The following is a 17,774-nucleotide window of genomic DNA, read 5'->3' as shown; positions in this document are numbered from 1 at the left end:
AGCTCATCCACATAGCAGCGTTCTCTGCTCCACAAATGTTAATAATTTTAAATGACTCAGCAGCACATTTTCACAACCTCCCTGAAGAGAATTTCCTCACCATTTCCTAATAGTCGTCGCCCTATGCCAGGTTTCATTCCAGTTAGAACTGCTCTGAGAACGTCTAACTGGAACACAGTTACACAAACAGACCAGACAGCTAACTTAAAGTCAAGAATCCAAAGGCAGCGGAATTTGAAATGAAACTCGGATTTCCATTATTTGTAAGAGTTTTCTAGGTTGAAATGAAGTCTTTAAATAAAAAAACAAAACAAAAAAAAAAGTCCACTTTAGAAATATTAAACATTTATTCATTTTCGTATGGTAGCTCTTTTCTTGGTTGTAATAAGAATATTAGCAAATAAACATACTTTTGAGATTTAAATGTTACAACCCCAAATTAAAAGTTTTTCATTCATTAAAGCCTAGGTACCATTTTAAAATAAATTAATTTTAATTACAAATGACAAGTACCTATAGATACCTAAGAAATGTATTAACATTTACTTGCAGTAACAAACATGTGCCTTGATATTTTTATTCATTATTATAAAAACTGAGTTTTTAATGAAGACAGGTCATCTAAATTATGGTTATGGAAATAAATTTGAATTTAGTAGTACTTTAAACTCAAATAAAAATCATCACAGGATAAAATAGCAAGCATGTGGAATATTTGTGATATATACATAGATATTTTCATGTAAACAAAGCAAAGATCAAAGAAATAAGTATCTTTGTCACCAACAAAAGTATGAAGATTAAAAGATTATTTCATTTTACTTCATGCTTCAAGTGAACAACTGCTTTAAGCAGAGAACTAGGAATTAGATGAGCCTTTACATTCCCCTCTCTCTCTTCAGGAAATCACACATGATGAAGAGATGCCCTGTAGAGACATCTGCAGGAAAGAAATACTATACTAATTAGCCTTCTGGAAGTCATGACTTACAATTAGCAAGTCATTCTTGGACCCCTACTGTGAAACCATATGGTTCATTAGACTTTGCCAGTGGAAGGAAAGCTGATGCTGGTCATACCCACACCAGCACACATGGAGACCATGTGCACAAACCATGTAGACTTTATTTCATTATGGATCACCATTGGCTTCTGACACACAGCTGCTTTAAGATAAAACAGGCAATATTTAAATGATACAGTTATTTTCTACAGGAGGGTCTCATGGAACTGTGCCCCAGCGACCATCTGAACCAGAATCAGGCAAAACACTCAATATAATAAAAATAAATATTTCTTGTGCCCAACCACTGACTCAGAGGCCCAGAAATTTATATTGTTGACCTTGCCTGGGGATATATTCAAATGCCTATTAAAGTTTAAATATTACTACTGCCAACTATTTGAAGTTGCTCTTTACTCTTTTTTTTTTTTTGACAACAAATATTTTCTTATCTCTTTCATGCATCATATTTGCTAGGAGAAAAAAAAATAATTTCTGATTATGTCAGTCAGCAATGGTTAATAGTGGTATTTCCCCATCCAAAAAAAAAAACAAAAAACAAATAAATAAAACCATGAAAACATGGAATAATAGGCAACATGCAATTTTGTGCCTAAATTCCTTGATGGTGCACCATATTTTCTCCTAAAGCTTTCAGAAAGTACAAAAATATTTAAAGTGATCTGTAAACTGTCATCTGAACAGATTAGCCAGTGTAGAGTGCTGCTGATCAACGTCTCCTTCTCCATGTTGGCTCAGCAGTCTCTGCAGAGCACTGGCCAAGTGTAGCTGCCTCCAAACCAGAAGAGAGTACCTTCAACTGAACATGAACAAGAATACAGAATGTGAATCTCCATTCAACTACAGTCCCAAAAGGGTCTCCAGAGTTACCAGTATGCATCAATATACACAGTGGTGTTTTTCTTGAAAGTTGAATTTTCAGCATCTGTATTAATATCTGCTTCTAATCCAGTTTATATTGACAATGGAAAGCAAAATGCATTTCAATGTGCTGCTAAACATCTACTACAGTGTTTAAGTCCTATATGATCCAAATGGACAAAGTTGTATTTACCTGTGATAAATATAAATTAGAAATCAAAGAGGTAGGCGGCTCTCATATGCATGATCTCAACATAATATGGTAAATAGTATACACTGGTCCCTAATGCTGATGAAACAGACAGGGCATTTCCAACATGATTGCAATCGCTCAAAAGCAGGACTTCCCAGGTCTTTGGTGCTGTCCACAAAGTGCCAACATCCCAAGTCCTGATGACCATGCCAGAGCTCTTCAGACACCATATAAGAAAGAGCTAACGAAGCAAATGTAAAGTAATACTGGAGACCAGACAATAGTCCTGAAGTAGACCGGGCTCTTCCAACAAAACAAAAACAAACAAAAAACCCTCAGTGTTGGATAAGATATCAACAATTCCTGTAATCCAGCTTGGGTTTTTATAGTTGAGGAAGCACAGGCTTGTTTTTCAGAGTGGTTCACAAAGCAGTAAAATGCTGAAAAGGTGCTGTCCATCCACAGTAAGAGCTCCCTTAGCGCAGAGTGCAGTTGGAGTGCTACTTCTCAGCCCTGGTGGCTTGAATCTGCAGTTCCACCTGCTGGCTATTTTATAAGGTGTACCACTAGTAACAGAGGGAAGCTGACCAAGGTCCTGGATGTACCAGGGCAGGCAGACACCTAAAGAAAAAGAATGAAAACTCCCAAACCTGACCTGCTAAAGTTAGTCTAAGCTCAGCGCAGGGTTTATCTTCCCTTCTCTTGTGAAGACACACCTCTGAAGTTCACAAACTTCAGCTCTACTCAGGCAAGCACTGAGGCAAAAGGTCCTCCTGCCGACCACATTAGAGCATGTTAGACAGTTGGAAACCTCCAAAGCTGCCAGGGCAAGATCCACCCCCAGCTGTACTAAGCACTCAGTTACTGTCAGTCGCTTGTTCTATAGACTGAAAAATCACATTATTTTCACATTTATATTTATCTTCAGACCCTGGCCAAACTCATTTGCTTCCTTTAGAAACTCCAAGTCAGACACAGCAACCTCAAAGCCTGCTTGGTCTTTGTGGTAGCCCTGTCTCAAAAAGAGAAGAGAAAAGAAGAAGAGAAAAGAAAAAAAGAATATGTAACATCCCCCTTGACTATGAGAGGTTCAAAGTGAATGAGGAGTCTATGTGGCACAATGCAGCAGCTGTATCTGCATCTCAGATGTTTGGAGGCCAGCTCTACCAAAACCTCTGGGCAGGATTTCTGTCCCTTGGAAACTTGTATTTCTTTAGTCTTAAAAAGGAAATAAGTGATACCTACCTCACAGAAGGCCACGAGGACAGAGCACCACACATCACCTCAAATACAGCACTACTGCATAGTGGTGGCCCCTTCTTTCTGAACTTGGCAAGAATGTGTGAATCAACAAGATGCCCACAAGCTGGACCAGCCACCCTCTCATTCCGCTCCTCCTTCCCTGAAATTTGCTATAGTGCTGTGCCTCCTGGGTGGTTCCCTGGTGCTCTGAAAACTCACTATTGTGCTTTGAAAAACCCCTATGTGTTTATGTTCCTTTTAAAATTGTACATGCAGCTAAAACATTTTTTAATAAAAACTATCTACTTAGAGATCATAAGCACGTTTCCCAAAGCACAATATGATATATATAAAAACAATTCTAAGAACACAGCTGAATTAATCTGTACATTGTCTCTTAAAGTGCACCAAAGTAAGTTGTAATAACCTTTAAAATGTCACCAACCTCCTTGGGTTTTGTTTTTAAATAAAACTAAGTATCTATCAACTGAGATACCTAGGGATTTGATTCCAATATGATGGCAAAGAGCAGCAGTGTCTTGTAGGAAAGGAAAAGGAACTGATTAACTCAACCAAGCTTGCCTCAGCAGCATTAAAAAACAAAAACAAAAAAAACACCTACAATTCAAGTTAACTGCAGGTTCCATGAAGCACAATCTTGATTCATGCTACAAAAATAAAACCAGTCAACTGAACAAACATTCCCCTCAAAGCTTTTTTAATCTAGAGGTAACATATGTGAGCACTTTCCACTTTCCTACAGTGTACCCTTGGTTTCAGGATCAAAGTATTTACCATTCTTTTTTTTACAAAATACACACACACACACACACACACACACACACACACACACACATGCTATAAAAAAAAACAACAACTTTAGAAGCCATATGAAAAAATTTCAGTCAATAAAGACCCATAATGACTCCAAATGTCTCAGAGTTACAGTATTCACAACACCGTCCGATGCTCCCCACACACATAGACTGCACTAGGGCGTATCCGTCGCCTTGTGTGACCAGGGAGACGTGGCAAGAACTTGAAGGACTTAGGCATCATGTCCAAGCAGGCATCATGAAACTTCTTGATCCTCCAGTAGTATATCAGTGGGTTCAATGCAGACTTGAGGTAGCAGAGCCAAAGTAGCCAGGTGCTAATCTCGAAGAAGTTGTGTTGATAGTAAAAGTGCTTACTGAAGGTTGCCACTAGGCTATATGTGGTGAATGGGGCCCAGCAGACAATGAAAACAGCAAAGAGGATCAAGATGGTAGTGAAGGCACGTGTTTTAAAGCCCATGTCGATGTTCATTTGGAAGGGCCTCTGTAGACTCATGAGACCAAGTTTGCTGGCATGGCTGAGGCATATTCCTTCTGGGTAGCTATGAATCCTCAAGGCATTGTGCCGAAGGGTGTTGAGGATGCCCATAAATGAATACAGTATCACCAGGAAAGGTATAAAGAAAGAAATTAGTGAAATCAAAATCACATAAGCCTGGTATCCAGAGTTAGTTGTATACCCAAACACACACTGTGGGGCTCGGGAAGGTATTTGCAAATCAGGATTTCCCACAGCCAAAGGAAAAGCTATGGAAAAGGAAGTAGCCCAGGAGACTGCAATAAGGACCTTAGCCCTGTATGGACTTAGCTTATCTTGCCTCTGAACTATAATCAGGAACCTATCAATGCTAATAATGAGCAGGATAGCAACTCCCTCTATCACAAACAACCAGAAAAACATAGCAGACAACCTGCAGAAGAATTTCCCAAATATCCATCTGGTGGTAAGAATAGTTACCAGGGCAAAGGGCATGTTCAGCACAGCAAGCAGCATGTCTGCAAAAGCCAGGCTGGCCAGAAGGATGTTAATGGCAGAACGCATGGCAGCTTTCTGGTAAACCATGAGGCAAACAACCAAGTTTCCAAGAAAAGACACAAACAGAATAAATATCATTATAGCCGAAAGGATGATCTGGAGAGCTAAGTTTAGGCTCTTAACAACTGCTGGTGTCGGGGTCGTGGCTGTGCTGTTCACTGCTAAGGAGCTAAATCCAGTGCTAGTCATGGTTTCCAGACTATATCTAAGCAGTGGACCAGGACTGGGATGTTGGAAGGGTGGGGACGCCGTGATATTCACATGGGAGTTTTCATAGACTACAAATGTTGTGTTGGATGTCCCAGTATGGGATGCAGTCAACACCGCTGAGACAATCATGATTTTAGGAGGATAGGAGGTTCAGGCAGAAACATGGGTCCTCTTCAGGCATTTCGATACAGCACTGTAGGGTCAGGTTCCACTGACGGGCTTGGACACACATTCTGGAAAACGGACAGAGTTCCATCTTCCACAAGAATCCTTTTGCCTGAAAATAAGCCCAAAACAGAACATGAGATCAGATTAGTAAATACATTTTACTCTGTTGTTTCATACCATCTAAGTACTAGCAAGAACTGTTCATCTCTGCTTAGCTTCTGAGGACAGAAGAGGCTAGGTATGTTCAAGACACATTTGATTTTTTTTCATCTTTCGTCATATAAGATCACTCCTTCTCCTTCTAAACCTCTAAAAATGTGTTCCTTGACTTAGTCATTGCCAAAATGCCACCGTTATATTGTTTTAATGAAATATAATACAAATTTTATAGTATTTGTTGAGAAAGCAAGGTGGACCTTGAAATACATTAATGAACCAAGAACAAAGGTCAAAATCTATAGTTGGTGCTTTTTAAAAGACTGAAGTAGCCCTCTCTAAGGCTCAGACTACTGAGAAAGAAGGGGCAGAAAGACTGTAAGAGTCATAGATTGGCGGGGACCTGAGAAAAACTGTCCTTTTGGGCTTGGCAGGCCCACTGCACTCATGAACTCACAGTGGCTATAGATGCCTGCACGAGACCTGTACAAGATAAAGCCAGTCAATATTCTATCAGGGAGGGGACTGGGCTCCGGAGACCCCATTCCTAACTGAAGAGGGAAAACAGTGTTCTTTAAGTGTTCTTGATCTAGTGCCCTACATCCAGAAATAAATGGATAGCACAAGCTGGACCCAATGGGTTATTGAATCAAATAAAGAAGACATGAAGTTTGGGGTACAGGGAAGCGGTGCTGGATCTTAGACCACTGAGAAAAAGACTTGGGGTAAATACAATAAAAATACATTGTATGAAAGTTTCCAAGAATTAATAAAAATATTAAAAAATAAACCTCAAAAAATGGCAGCAGTATCATAGCTTTCTACAGTCACTATTAATAAACATTTCACTAATTCTCTTAGGAGAACAAATTTCAGCAGTTCTTTCCTATGGGTTCTTATTCCATCTTTACATTAGCATAAGGCTTGGTGGCAAAAACAACTCAATTCCCAGCTTATCATGTGGTAATAACACACTTTGACAGCCCTTAAAAGTAAGAACGGGGCTATTTTCAATTTATCTTGGCTTCTCTTCCTCCCTTTCTCCCTTCTGCCTCTTCCTAGTTTCCTCTTCCTTCTTCCCCCTACATTTTCCCTCTCCATCTCCCCTTAAGAACTTTGCTTATAGCAATCCCTGCTCCAGAAAATTCCGAACCAAACACACTAGAAAAAACCCTTCAGATAAAGGAGTCATTTTTCCTACACTCCTTCTCATATTCTCTCTTTTCTTTTAAGCCTGTCCTTTTTGTTTTTCACTTTTATTGGTTCTTTGTGGATTTCACATCATGCATTCGGATCCCACTTATCTCTCTGTCTCCTCGCATCCGCCCTCTGCCCTTGCAACTGTCCCCAAGGAAAACCAAAAACTAAACACAGCAAAACAAAACAAAATAAAAAATTTTTAAAAATAGACGAATCTCATTGTGGAAGCTGTAGTGTGTTCTGTTGAGTCACCCAGTTCACCCTTTAGCCCATTCATCTTTACTTGCAAGAGTCATTGGTCTGGCTCGAGGCCTCTGGCTTCCACTACACCACCTGTCATCGGCTCTCTCTGGGGCTCCTCTTGTTACCCTGTTGTCCTGTGTCATGGAGATTATGCTGTTTTGTTCTGTAGGTTCGTCCCCTTCACATGTTCCAATAGTTCACAGATGAGGCGAAGGTTAGGGTGAGCAAACTCATAGCCCTGGTTGGTAACTGGGTTGGTCAGCTGGCTAACGTTCCCTCATCACTACCTGGGTGAGCTCTCCAGCACTGCCTAGGCTAGCTTACCCAATGCAGCCTACAGCAAGGAGTGGGGCCAGTTCTCCTGCCTTGGGGCCTTCAGATCTGGATTCCCCCCCCCCACTCTTATCGCCAGGGTCAGCTTTACAGTTTTGCCCAGGCAAGGTGCAGGGCCCTCTCTCCTCATTGTTGTAGGGGGCATGCAGGGGTCAGGGTAGGGTCAGCTCCCCTGCCTTCAGGGCTGGCTCACCTGTGATCTGACAACAGGCTCTAGTGGCAGGTAGGAGGACAGCATCTTACCCTCACCTATATGTCACTCCAGGACAGATGGGAGGGTGGGCGGGGTCAGCTCTAGTGTGCCGCCCAGACAGGAAGCAGAGGCTACTTTCTTGTGCGCTGCAGCTGGTGAGGGTCAGGGCTAGCTCTACCACTCTTGGCACCCCAGGGCCAGCTCTCTCATCTGCCGCAGGTAGTAATGGGAGGGGGGAGGGCAACTTTCCCTCACCCATGCCACCACACAGCAAATGAGGGGGGACAGCGTCAGCCCTCATGCCCTCAGGCTCCGCTTTGCCTGCATCCTCAAGCACAGGGTCAGCTCTGGGTGCTTCCAGGGTGAGGTGAATGCCTATGGTGGGTCCATCTTTCCCCAGTGCAGAGGGCGAACTCCTCCCTGAGGGGTAGGCCCAGCTTTCCTGCAGTAATATCCAGCAAGGGCCAGGGCCAGTGAAGGGAGGGGCAGGCTCACCACAGCATGGTTCCAATGATCCCTGTGCTAATACAGGCCATGGATATCACCACAGACCTCAGCTGCAGCAGGACCACAGATCCAGACTCGCCCTCAGCAGCAGCTCTGCCAGATGCCACATCCCCAGTGGCAGCACAGGCCCCTCAGATCAGCATGGTCCCGGAGACAGCATGGTTCCTGGGCACCAACATGATCTCAGGTCGCGGGCCAGACTCCATGCATCCACAGAGCCCTCGGGGGCAAGCCACAGACATCACCCCAGACTCTGGTCTCGGCAGGACCACAGACCTAAACATGGTCCGAGGCCACCGCCCATGCCCAGATATCTCCATGGCTCCAGGTGACAGCACCAGCCATCCAGATCAGCATGGCCCCAGGCAACGCGTAGTCCTCGGTCACTGACATGGTCCAAGGTCGCCAACCAGACCCCAATGACAACAGGAGCCCAGGGCATCAACTCAGACCTTGGCTGCTGTAGGGCCACAGACTCAGACATGGCCCTTTACAGCAGCCCTGGTCCAAAATGACACCATGGCCTGGGGTGACAGTGCAAGACACTCAGATCAAGATGTTCCTGGTGGTAGCATGGCCCTCTGACACCCTCATGGCCACGGGGCATTGGTAAGGTCTTTGATGGTCTCAGGAGCCACAGACATCAACAGAGACCCTAGATAGGGCAGGGCCACGGACCCAGACATGGCCTTCAGCCACAGTCCTGGTCCTGACAATACCACGGCCCCAGCTGACAGCCTTGGCCACCCAACTCAGCCTGGTCCCAGCAGCGACACAGCCCTGAGACATCAATGTGGTCCAGACCCCAGGCATCCACATGGGCTCAGACAACAACATGGGTCAGGGACATCAATACAGACTCCAGCCACAAGCCTGTCCATTTTCATGATTTTTTTTTTTTTTTCTGATACACAGACTTCTGTTTCTTCTCCCCAAAGACTGAATTGATACTGGTAGCAATTTGACAGGAGACGCTAACCAAATAATAAAGATGATATTAAGGAAGATAGGGAGAAAAGTACCTGAATATTTGGAACATATTCAGAATATTTACAAAGATTTGCTTATCTTTTCTCAAAAACTTGCTTACCTTTTACTTAGCCTTATGCCTAATCTCTCACTAATTTATAAAGCATAACATAACAGGTTTCCCTAATCTAGGACCCTATCAACCCACATTCTGATGTGGCTTCTCCCTTCTGTTCTTTTTTTTTTTTTTTTTGAGTGCTGGGATTAAAGGTGTGTACCACCACCACCCGGCCTCCCTTCTGTTATTAACTAGGGGATAATTTCTTTAGTTACAAAGGGACTGGATCTCTGGACAGATTCCTTCGACAAACCCTTAAAATGTTAGAAATATTAATGCACAGAAAATTAAAACAAAACTACAATTCACAAATTGTATGACCTTAGAATTAGTCATTGACATTTAAGGGTAACATTTCATTCATCCATTTCTTGGCGTGTGAAGGGAAGAGATAGGATCTCATTGTGACAGCCAAGACCCAGCACCTATAGCCAGATCATGCTTTTTCTACTAACTTTGCATCTATAATCCACTGTCCTATGTAGGACTGCTTTTATAAATAAGAAAAATAGCACTTTACATAAAATACTGGTTCTACTATTTCCTCTCACTTTATAGCTTAATTTTTGTTGTTACCCACTAGATTTTATACAACCTCACATAACGCAAAAAAAACTTGACAAAATGTTACATTGAATTAGTGACTATCAAAGTCTATAATCACAAAAGGGCAGTTGGAAAGGAACAAAGATTATTGTAGATTTGCACCATAATCATGTCAGGCTATTCAGAGACACCCGAGTATGCAGTGCTGATGTTATGTGTATTATAAAATCAGTGTTGGTACAGACCTCCCTACAGAGAAAACGCTATATAGACAAATAGGTATTTTAATCCTAAAGTAACAGCTTAAATCATGTTTGGTCAACTGTGTTAAAATTGCATTTCAGAGATGGTAAGATGGCTCAGTGAGTCCACCAAGCCTGACAATATTTAGGACTCATATGGTAGGAGAGAACTGATTCCCATAAGTTTCCCACTGACCTGCACAGGTGTTTTGTGGCACATACATACTCCCCCACATACATGCATACATACATACATACATACAATAATTAAATAAGCAAATGCAATACAAAATTTTTAATTCTATTTCAACAAATATCTATCAAATCTGCAGTAGTAAGTTTGAAATACTTAATGTCCTTAAGGCTGGAAGTATAGTGCTAGAGCCCAGCATGCAAGAGGCCCTAGATTCAACTCCCTGAACAACAAAATTAACTGATTAAAAACAAGTAAATTATATTTAGCTTGGGTGTTTTTGAAGATGAAGGACAACAATTAAAATAGAAAGAAACAAAAGCAAAATATTAAACTATGCTTTTTAATTTAAATTTTTTTACTGTTCCATATACAACAACAGTATCTTTTTTTTTAAACATGTCTTCCATTACTACACAAACTTCTAACTCAATTCATTCAATTACTATTCAGCCTCCAGATATTTACTAAAGGCATGCTGTGTTCTAGTCACTAAAGGGAAAATGATTAACAAATGGTCCTGGATTGTGGTTAAAGAGAGCAGACTGACCAAAGACACTGCATCTCAAAATTCACTTTGAATGGATTTTTGTCATATATGTATAAACTAAGAAGAATAAGATGTATAAATTGAAAGTCCACTAGTAAAGAATGTTTTAATGCTTTTAGGCAACAAACAAACCAGCCAAGCAGATGCTGCTGAGGTAACTGGCCTACCAAAACAGAAAGAGAGAGGCCTCATCTCCAGAACTTCTAGAAAATGTTTTTGAGGAAACCAAAATATCTGTAACCCTCAGGATAGACTGATTAGCAGTGACCCCAGAAAGTTCAGTTGAGGCTGAAAAGAAGAGTTACTGAAAACCAGGACACTGGAAACCCAGGTAGGCCTGTCTCCTCTCACTGTGCAATCAGAAGCAAACACCCATCTCCGTTCAAGAACCTCAAGGCTGTGGCAAAACGCCGAGCTGTAAATGGGATCAAACGAGAATATCAACAGTCCACAGACACACAAGTTCTTTCTCACCAGCTTCTCGGACTGCTGGACTCTAGACCAGGCTACTGATGCAGGCAGGTAGCCCCACCCAGGAGCAATGGACTCTCACAGTCACCAACCAACCCAGTCCACACAGTGAAAACTCACTTCCACAGGGCAGCACTGACTCATTTCTGGGGGTAGATCCCCCAAAGTACTACAAGCCTCTTAGAAGTTCCACCACTTCTCAACAGTGATCTGCTGGGGACCAACCCTCAACATGAATTTCCATGAGAACAAACCTCAGGGCAACCATAACGTCACCCAAAAACTAATCATACCAAACAAAGGTGAAAAGTCTTGTTTTAGTATACCTAAGGAAGAATAAGCATTCAACGTGAAATCCAGGTCTTTCAACAGCTGTTCAATTTAGTCTGAGTTTAGCAAGATACATACGAAAAGAAAATAGAGTAGCTTGGTCCTTTGCTTCTCATTTCCTCCTTGTCAGTTTCTCCAGTTGCTATTGAAATACAGAAAAGTAATAAATGTGTTGCTATGGCCCCAACCAATCTTCTAAGTTCTAGCCTTACATGTGTATGGATGTGTCTATGTAGGGCATGAAGGCATGAGTGCAGGGCCCCCAGAGGCCAGAAGAGGATGTGGGATTCCCCCAGAAGTGCAGTTACAAGAAGTTGTGAGCCAACCAACTAACCAACCTACAGGGATCCTAGGAAATGAACTGGAGTCCTCTGCAGGTGTGTGGTCTTATTGACCACTGAACCATCTTTCCTCATCTATACATTATTTCTACATTCTGAAGAAAATCTCCTGTGGCCTCTGCATAATCCAAACCCTTCTTTCATTTATCACCTCTTTTTAGTCTGTACTTTTGAGTGACAGGACTTAGTGAGCAGTCATTGTGCGCCATTTGGTTTTTGTCAATTTGACAAATCTACCCACATCTCAGAAAACAAAACCTCAGTGAGGAACTGCCTCCCTAAGACTGTCCTGTAGACATGTCTGCGGGGCATCTTCTTGATATGGGAGGACCTAGCCCACTATGGGTGGTGCCATCCCCAGGCAGGTCATTCTGGATAGTTTAAGCAATCAGGCAAAGTAAGCCATGGGGAGCAATTTAGTAAGCAGCACTTCTCCATTTTCCTGCATCAGTTCCTAATTCCACTTTCCTGCCTTGGGCTCCTGCCCTGGCTTCCTTCGATGGTGGCTGATAACAGTAAACTAAAATAAACTCTTCCTTCCTCAAGTAGGTTTTGGTCTGTGTTTTATCACAATGGAAAGCAAAGCAGGACAGTCATGTTACACCTTCCCATGCCATCTCTTCCTTCATGCTCATGCATGCCACTTAGAAAATAAATTCCTGGGAGGCAGATGTGATTTGGGGTATGGGTTGGGAGGAAGATGGGGTAGATACATTTTTCTTACCCCAGTTAAAAGTTCAGCATTTAGTACATACTCAACAAAAATCCACTGAGATATTAACATCTGTCATTGTACTCAGGTCTCTTATCTTTTTTATTTCCTATTATGAAATCCTTAAAAGAAGAGTAGATTTTATAATTTTGCTTTTGGAGAGTCTGCTTTTCTGATTCTCCATTACTTTTCAATAGTTCCTTAATGAAATATTTGGTGTGTGTTATCTATTTGGAAAGCAAGCTGTAGACACTGGTACTGCAATATTAATGGAACAGATGAAACCAAGTGGAAGTCTTCCTAAGAAGTGACCAAAAAAGTAAATAAAAGAATGGGAAGATGTTAATTGGATAATCTAGAAATGGAAGTATGAGGTTCATACAAACTAGAAATATGGAGTTAAGACAAAGCCTGACCAGTAACAAACACTTAATAATATAATAAAAATCTTGGCATTATAAACTTACAGAAATGGGAAACGAGGAAAGAGACCAGGGTTGAAGGTAGGCAACTGCTTTGACCCAAGTACCTGCTCCCTGTGTCCACCATTCCCTATAGTCCCTCCTGGGCTCTGAAAGTCCCCTGGGCCTGAACTCCTTGCTTGACTCTTTCCCTCAGAATCCAAAAAGGTTCTGCTTACTACACTCACTTCTCAACAGTTACTGTCCACACCCACTGTGGGTGCGGGATCTGCTTTCCACTGACTGCTCAGAGTGTCTCTCTAATCTAGTCTAAGTGTTAAGGGTTAAGCATCCCTTCATGGGATGAGACACAAGAGTCAAAAAATCTCTTGATCTCAGCCCCTGACTGGCCACCAGGTCCAAGGAAAGCTCCTCCAAGTCTATCTGGAAGGAAAACCACGTGATGAAAATCAGAAGCACTCCTGAACACATTCCTTTCCCCAGTCTAACTTCCCTCTCTTCTCTCTTCTGTTATTCTAGGACGACAAGTCCTAATACAGCCCTCTGTTTAACTGGCTTCGCCTCCAGAACTTAGCTTCTGGGAAATTAGAAAAAGGATACATTCATCAACTGCACTGACTCCCATTCACTTACCTGCCCTGTGACCTGAGAGTCAAAGACCATTCACTTGAGCATTTCTTCTCAGCCTTCCACCAGCACTCAAAACCTCTAACTCTAGCCTGTCACTTCCCTCACAGACAATAAACTTATCTGGGGTCAGAGACCAGAACAGCCACTAGATATAGAGGCCAGAAAATGGTAGCACACACATCTTCAATCCTACCATTTCAAAGGCAGAGATCCATCCAGATCTCTGTGAGTTCAAAGCCACACTGGAAACAGCCAGGCATGGTGACTCATACCTTTAATCCCAGGAACTGATGGCAGAAAGCAGAAAGGTATTTAAGGTGTGAGGACCAGGAACTAGGCCTGGTTATGATTTTAGGCTTTTGAGTGGCAGCTCTGCTGAGACCCATTCAGATGAGGACACAGAGGCTTCCAGTTTGAGCAAATAGGATCAGCTGAGGAACTAGCAAGGTGAGGCAGCTGTGGCTTGTTCTGCTTCTCTGATCTTCCAGCATTCACCCCAATGCCTGGCTCTGGGTTTGATTTTATTAATAAGACCTTTTAAGATTCATGCTACATTTGTCCATCAAACTATAACTAGAGGAACTATCTTATCTGATTGAGAGAGTCTCTCGGTGTAACCCTAGCTGTCCCAGAACTCACTCTGTAGACCAATCCAGCCTTTAATCGCAGTGATGCCCCTGCCTCTGCCTCCTGAGTGCTGAGATTGAAGCTCTGTCATACCACTCCCAGCTGCTGGAAGAAATTTTTAAGTTATTTTTTTATTTTTTGAGATTAGAATAACATCATTCCCCCCTTCCCTTTCCTCTCTCCAAACCTTCTCATATGTCCTCCTTGCTCTCTTACAAATTCATGACCTCTTTTTTCAATTGTTATTACATACATATATGTAGATACATATATATTCCTAAATACATAAATACACCCTCAGCCTCTAAAATGTTACTTGTATGTATGCTTTCAGGGATGAACTTTTAAAATTACAATCTTAATCTTTTAAACACTTTCTAAATCCCAACTACAAAATGATAGTATGCTGGGGATGTCTTTCTGTATGCTGTGAATGTGTTGCTCTGATTGATTGAAAAATAAAATAATGATTGGCCAGTAGCCAGGCAGGAAGTAAGTATAAGCAGGATGGGGAGAGAGGAGAATTCTGGGAAGTAGAAGGCTGAGTCAGGATACAATGCCAGCAACCACTGCCATGAGAAGCATGATATAAATATACCGGTAAGCCATGAGCCACGTGGCAAGGTATAGATTTATAGAAATGGATTAATTTAAGATGTAAGATCTAGCTAGCAAGAAGCCTGAGCCATTAGGCCATGCAGCTTTAATTAATATAAGTCTCTGTGTGTTCATTTGGATCTGAGCAGCTGTGGGATCAGGCAGGACCAGAAAAACTTCAGCTACAGTAGTAAATCTCTTTTCAGTCCTAAACAATCTCAAGAAAGCCAATGAACTCACAGTTGATAAAGTGTTTAAGGACTGAAGAACACAGAAGGATTATTCAAGAAGCCTGCTATTAAGATCACAGTTCACCATGTCCAGATAGCACTCTGAGCTCAGTACAAACTAAAGGACTCCCTTTCCCATCAGGGCTTCCTCTTCTTCAACCTTTATTGGAGAGTGTCCCTAAGCTCAGATGCCTGACCTTACTTGGAGGATGACCCTGCACAGAGCTCCCTGAAAATGCTGTATGACTCAGCACATAAGTGTGGCTCTTTCTTCCTGTCCATATGATAATTAGGTGCTATGTTATAACTAATCAGCCCTTGCTGCCCATATCCCTAAGAAGCTTTAGGACCCTTATATACCTTACCCCTGGCACAATAAAATGAGCTGTTTCTCTGAAGCTTGCTCCCAGAAGTTATTTCCATCATATGTATGGTCATCTGAATCCTACTCACTGTTTCTGTTCCCTCTACCCTCATGAGCCAGTGGCCAACAAACCACATGTCACGGTACATGAAGGACAAGCATGCACTTGGGAACTGTCTCCCTTTTTCTTTTCTCCCAGATTATAGCTTACTATATTATTCCATTGGTTCTTAATATCACCCTTCTTCAACATCTTTGCCTAAGGTCATATGACTGATAAACACTCTATCTCCATGAAGCGGCTGGTTGAGGACAGGCCAATAGACCTGCTGGTTCCTGTCTCCAAAGAACCTTGTTTTCATTAGGACATTCTTATTGTTCTACTTCCTTTAGAATTTCACTCTCTCCAGACAGCCTTCTCAAGGTGCACTCTTTCTGTTCCAAGACCACTGTAGTTTCAAAGGCAGGTGAATGCTGTGCCCCAATGACAATGAATCCCCAGGAACAAGGCACCAGTTAAGAATTTTCCTTAGGTCTTTAGCTAACACCATGTAATGACTTGTTTTTTGTTTTGGTTGTTGATTTTTTTTAACCCAGCATTTTCAATTTTCTTAAATTAAATATATTCTGTAAATATAACTATCTACCAGTAAAGTACTATTTTAGTATGAAGCTCTTAAATGTAAGAAATACCTTAAACACTTTCAGGATTTAGATATAACTGCGAACTGAGCAAGAAATACTTGCTGTGGAATAAACCTTTCATACATTGTGAAGGTATTTTGCTCTCATTGGTTTAACAAAGACCCAACTGATCAATAACTAGGCAAAAAGAGGTTAGGTAGAAGAGCCAGACTGATAGAATGCTGGGGAGGAGGGTGGAGTTGCCAGTGAGACGCAGAGGAAGCAGAAGAGAAATATGCCATGCTGAAAAAAGGTATTACCATTTGGTAGAGCATACATAAGAAATATGGGTTAATTAAAGTTGTAAGAGCTAGTTAGTAACAAACCTAAGCTATTGGCCAAGCATTTGTAATTAATAATAAGTCTCTGTGTGGTTAGTGGGGAGCTAGCTGATGGGATAGAAAAGTCTGCCTACAAATACTTCCAAATAGAATATTTTCTTTTCCTGATCAACTATTTCTGCTTTCCACTTCACTACTTATATTGCAACTTTGGCCACATATTAAGGATATTTCAACCTAAAGAATCAATATTTAGGGGCCTTATTAACTCAATAAGAGATGATTAAATAGCTTGAAGCAAAAGACCTGCAAAACATAGAGGAATGCTTATAATGTAATGGTATTTGCATAGGTACTAATACTGCATGTATATATAGCATGACTATGAGAGAGAGAGAGAGACTTACACATAGAAAGAGAGCAAGAGAAAGAGAGACAAATAAATAATTACCCGAGTGCCAAACTTGAATGTTAATGATGTGTGGAATACAGGCTGTTCTATTTTTTTCATAAATTTTACTGTGCTTTGGTTTCTCTTATGAGAAAAGAGAAAAAATTGCCTTCACTCTCCAAAAATACGCTCAGTGTGTTTTTTTTTTTTTTTTAAAGCATTAAAACAAAGCCTCAAAATTATGGTTTAGTAAAGCCTGAGCCTAGGGGTTAGGCAATGGCTCAAATGAAAACATGCCTGCTAAGCATGAGGAGCTGAGTTCACAGCCCCAGCACCCACCCACAGAAAAGGTTGAGCATGGTGGCACACACCTGTAATCTGAAGGTGAGGGAGGTAAAGACAGGAGGCTCCCAAGAGATTGCTGGCCAGTCAGTCTGTAGTCAGAAAGTTTCTCTGGTCCTGCCCGGCCCTGAGGTCCTGTAGCTGCTTATAAAATAATCACTTAGAATTTTATATTAATTACGAACTGTATGGTCTATGGCTCAAACTTCTTGCTAGCTCTTATAACTTAACCCATTTCTATTAATCTATAAGTTGCCACATGGTCATGGCATTACCAGTCTGCTGGCATCTTGCTGCTCCTTGGGCGACAGGCAGCTGGCATCTCCCCTTCCTCTCCTTTTTCCTTCAACTATCTCTTTTGGATTTTCCCACCTGGCCACATCCTGCCCTGCCATAGGCCAAAGCAGCTTCATTTATCAACCAATCAGAGCAACACATATTCACAGAGTACAGAAAGACATACCACAGCACCAGTCTACCTACAGTGAGCTCCAGGTTCAATGAAAGAGGCCCATTTGCAAACGTAAAATAG

The 17,774-nt window shown here is 41.8% G+C and overlaps 1 protein-coding gene across 1 annotated transcript in view; it reads right to left on the bottom strand.

The window, feature by feature from the left end:
- Positions 1 to 333: 333 nt before the first annotated feature.
- Positions 334 to 17,774, bottom strand: part of Gpr63 (G protein-coupled receptor 63) — a 53,272-nt gene continuing 35,831 nt past the window's right edge. The window contains exon 2 of the mRNA XM_036179827.1: positions 334 to 5,679. Within this exon, the coding sequence (XP_036035720.1) occupies positions 4,272 to 5,531 (1,260 nt within the window). The 5' untranslated portion in view covers positions 5,532 to 5,679 and the 3' untranslated portion in view covers positions 334 to 4,271. The remainder of the gene's footprint in view (positions 5,680 to 17,774) is intronic.

This window comes from Onychomys torridus, chromosome 2, assembly GCF_903995425.1.
Source record: "Onychomys torridus chromosome 2, mOncTor1.1, whole genome shotgun sequence".
In the NCBI taxonomy this organism is placed as follows: domain Eukaryota; kingdom Metazoa; phylum Chordata; class Mammalia; order Rodentia; family Cricetidae; genus Onychomys; species Onychomys torridus.
The sequence above is the reverse complement of the archived record's forward strand: the minus strand, read 5'-3'. Positions and strand labels throughout refer to the sequence as shown.